Raw genomic sequence first — 3,550 nt, forward strand, 5'->3', positions numbered from 1 at the left:
CCACAGCAACCCTGTGTAGGGTTTCCAGTGAGTGGCTGTTGAGTTTGAACTGCTGATGTTGTGGTTAGCAGTTCAGTGCTTATCCTAAGGTGCCACACCAGGACTCCCAATGGGACCTGGTATACACCAAATTTTTAAATGTAATCTAAGGTCAGTTCTGGATGATATGTGGTCATACAGGGAGGGAGAAGATCTAGAAGCGAGCCCAAGGAAGGACTAAAAGGAGAATCTTGGAAGAACTTTGGAACCCTTCCACAAGTGACCCATGGAGGATGATGGAGGCAGGTGGAGAGAGGACCCCAGGACTCTTCCCTATCCTGCCTCCCCACGTTTGGGGAAAGTACCACCCCTTCCCGTTCTCTTCCAGCTTGTCCTTGTAATAGGACCCAGTGAGGAGAAAGAAACACCACACTAGGCCATTCCAAAGACAAGAAGAAACACTCTTTAATTACCAGAGTCCCACGCCGGGGACCCCCAAACGGAGCCAAAACCCAACAACTTAAAATGCGATCCGGGCTCTACTTTGCCCTTAAAACAAAAACCGAGGCAGTTAACCATTTTTATCTTTCCTGCGGAGCTTCTTTGTCAACAATGTCGGAGAATGAAAAAGCGAGAAAAAAATTTTTTACCTTTATCCAGCTATCATGATTTGGGGGTTGGGCCGGTGGGTCCTTTCTCCCCTCTCTAGGAGAAAGGACCCATAAGGGATTAGGGTTTGCGGGCTCGAGCAGGATACAGTAGACCCAACAGTGGAAAGAGTAACCAGAGCCAGGAGAAAGAAACTATTGGCTCACCATCCTGGAATAAGCTTGTCATGACATAGTGTCCCCATTGACACAGTGTCCCTCCAGCCTCTCCCCTTTCCCTCTCCCAGCACCTGGCGCAGGGACTGCTTAAAGGCGGGGAAGGAACGATCCAGCGTGGTCCCCGAGGAAGCGGTGGGTCTTCAGACATATGAAGAAGGTAGAGAAGGCTGGTCTCCGGTGATGTCTTCATATTGAAGGGTTTCGACCGGTGTGTCTGGGCCAGCCTCGGTCACTGTCCCAAAATTCTAAACTATAGTCACCCTGGGCGAATCAACTGGGGTCTTCTAGGTCCAAGGATCCAAGAAGTCCACAAGAAATGAAGACTTGGTGCTAGGATGTTGTCAAAGAAGCAGGACATCCATGAACTTGGAAGATCATGGACTTGAATCCAGATAGAACCACAGGGCTGTGAGGTCCAAGAAGGCAAGGCTGGCCTGGCTTCCCCCCGCAAGTTCCTATGATTTGAAACCTAGCAGGGATAAGTTTTGAGGGGCAGATACTCCAAAAAAGCGAGGGGAGTCCAGGGAAAGTCTTAGGGTATGGGTTGTGAGTACCTCCTGGTCCTCAGCGCTTGACCTTACGACCAGCTGAGTTGCGTCCACTGCGGCGGTAGAGGGACTGCTGGCCACCATTGAGTGGACAGTACTTGAGTGTGTGGGCCTGGCCCCCAGTGGCCCCACACAGGGGACACACATAGTGCCTCAAGATGGGACAGACCACCACACCCTCTGGCGTCTTCAGCTGGTGTGAAGAGTAGACATTCCGAGACTCTCCATTGTGCTTGCAGAAGTTGCACATGTTGGGCTGGCCCCCGTTGGCCCCGGGCCCTCCCAGACCCTCATTCTGACCCAGTGGAGGCCCAGGTCTTTCCTCTCCGACCCCTTGATCCTCGGGCCTTTGCCTCCGACTCTGGATTAGCGCCAACACCACTTGGCTCAGGTTCAAGTAATCCTTCCACATGTTGAAATGTAGCGACTTCATGGAGCCAGAGTGGGGCATGGAGGATCCTAGGGGCACTGGGGTTGGGGTGGAGTAGCGGAGTGTGTGGAGCAGAGAGGAGCTACACACCCGCCTTTTTATATTCCACAGAACCCCTTCTAAGGAAAGGTGGAGCTTAGGATTTAAAGGGCCCACTCCCTCCCTGTGACCCCCAACTGACTCTAGCTCCCCAAGGAGATCCTGCAAGAGGACAGTCCCCTGGTCTCAGGTCCCTGCTCTGTCTCCAAGGTGCTCTGTGAGCTCCCGGAAGGCCCTTCTCCTCCCTAGGCCTCAGTTTCCCTATATGTTCCATGATACTCCATGTCTATAAATGCCTCCCATCTTCTTCTCCGTATACTCCAGAGCCATTCCCAATAATGATGCTGTTTTTTTTACTAGCTGCCATTGAGTTGATTCCAAATCCTAGTGACTCCATGTGACAGAGCAGAACAGACCCCAGGCTATAATCCTTATGGAAGCAGATTGCCAGGTTTTTCTCCCACGGAGCTGCTCGGTCAGTTCGAACTACCAACTTTTCAGTTCGCAACCAAGTGCTTAACTGCTGTGCCACCAGGGTCCGATACTGTGCTGCACAGTAACCTACATGGTCTGAATTCATTCTTGCAACCACTCCAAGAGGTCAACACTATTACGATCCCATTTTACAGATGAGTAACTGAGGCTCAGAGAGGGAACTTTATTGAACCAAAGTCACACAGCATGTGAGTGGCAGAGCTGGGACTCCAACCAAGTCTGAGGGATTCCAAAGCTATAAATATTCCTCCCCCTCTTTAGGATTAAAACCTTATTTTTCATCACACCCTTAAACATTGTGATGATTGGTTTTGTTGCTGTTGTTAAGTGTTGTCGAGTCAGTTCCGACTCACAGAGACCCTGTCTAGGGTTTCCAAGAAACAGATGGGGGGTTTGAACTGCCAACTTTGTGGTTTGCAGTCCAGTGCTAATCCTACAGCGCCACACCAGGAGTCGGTCACCAACTGTCCCATAGGGTTTTCTGATCTATAATCTTTATAGAAGCAGTTTGCCAGGCCATTCTGCCAGAGTTGCTGGGTGGACTTGAACTGCCAACCTTTGGGTTAGAAGCTAATTATAAACCACGTGACGTGTGACCCCCAGCTCCTTACATCCTGAATTCACTCTCATTCACTGCCATCAAGTTCATTCCAACTCATAGTGACTCTACATAGGGTTTCTTTACAGAAGCAAACAGCCTCATTTTCCTCCCAAGGAGTGGCTAGTGATTTTGAACTGCCAATCTTGTGGTTTGCAGCCCAATGCCTTCACAGGGCCACCAGGGCTCCTTACATCCTGAACTGTTATTGTGTGCCATTGAGTCAGTTCTGACTCTGCATAGGGTTTCTGAGTGAACTTGAACTTTGTGATTAGCAGTCCAGTAATTATTCTACAGCTCCATACCTGGACCCACATCCTGAACTAGGAGACACTTACTCAACAAATATTTATTAAGTACACTTTCAGTAAGGAGCCTGGTGGTGCGGCGGTTAAATACTCATCTGCTAACTTGGGGGGGGAGGGGGGGGTAATTTGAACCCACCCAGGGCTCCACAGGAGAAAGACTTGACTATCTGTTCCTATAAATGTTGTTGAGTGCCATCGAGTCAGTTCCAATTCATACTGACCCTGTATAGGGTTTCCAAGGAATGGATAGTAGATTTAAACCACCAACCTTGCTTTTAACAGTGCAGTACTTAGTCTATGGGAGTTCTGGTGTGGTACTGTGGGTT

At 49.7% G+C, this 3,550-nt stretch overlaps 1 protein-coding gene across 1 annotated transcript; it reads right to left on the reverse strand.

Moving 5' to 3' along the window:
- Positions 1–1,370: 1,370 nt before the first annotated feature.
- Positions 1,371–1,787, reverse strand: LOC102834735 (nanos homolog 2-like). Its single transcript, XM_006871319.1, has one exon. The coding sequence runs from the start codon at positions 1,785–1,787 to the stop codon at positions 1,371–1,373; it is 417 nt and encodes a 138-aa protein (XP_006871381.1).
- Positions 1,788–3,550: the final 1,763 nt, after the last annotated feature.

The sequence above is a fragment of the Chrysochloris asiatica genome, unplaced genomic scaffold (assembly GCF_000296735.1).
Source record: "Chrysochloris asiatica unplaced genomic scaffold, ChrAsi1.0 scaffold00168, whole genome shotgun sequence".
Lineage (NCBI taxonomy): Eukaryota > Metazoa > Chordata > Mammalia > Afrosoricida > Chrysochloridae > Chrysochloris > Chrysochloris asiatica.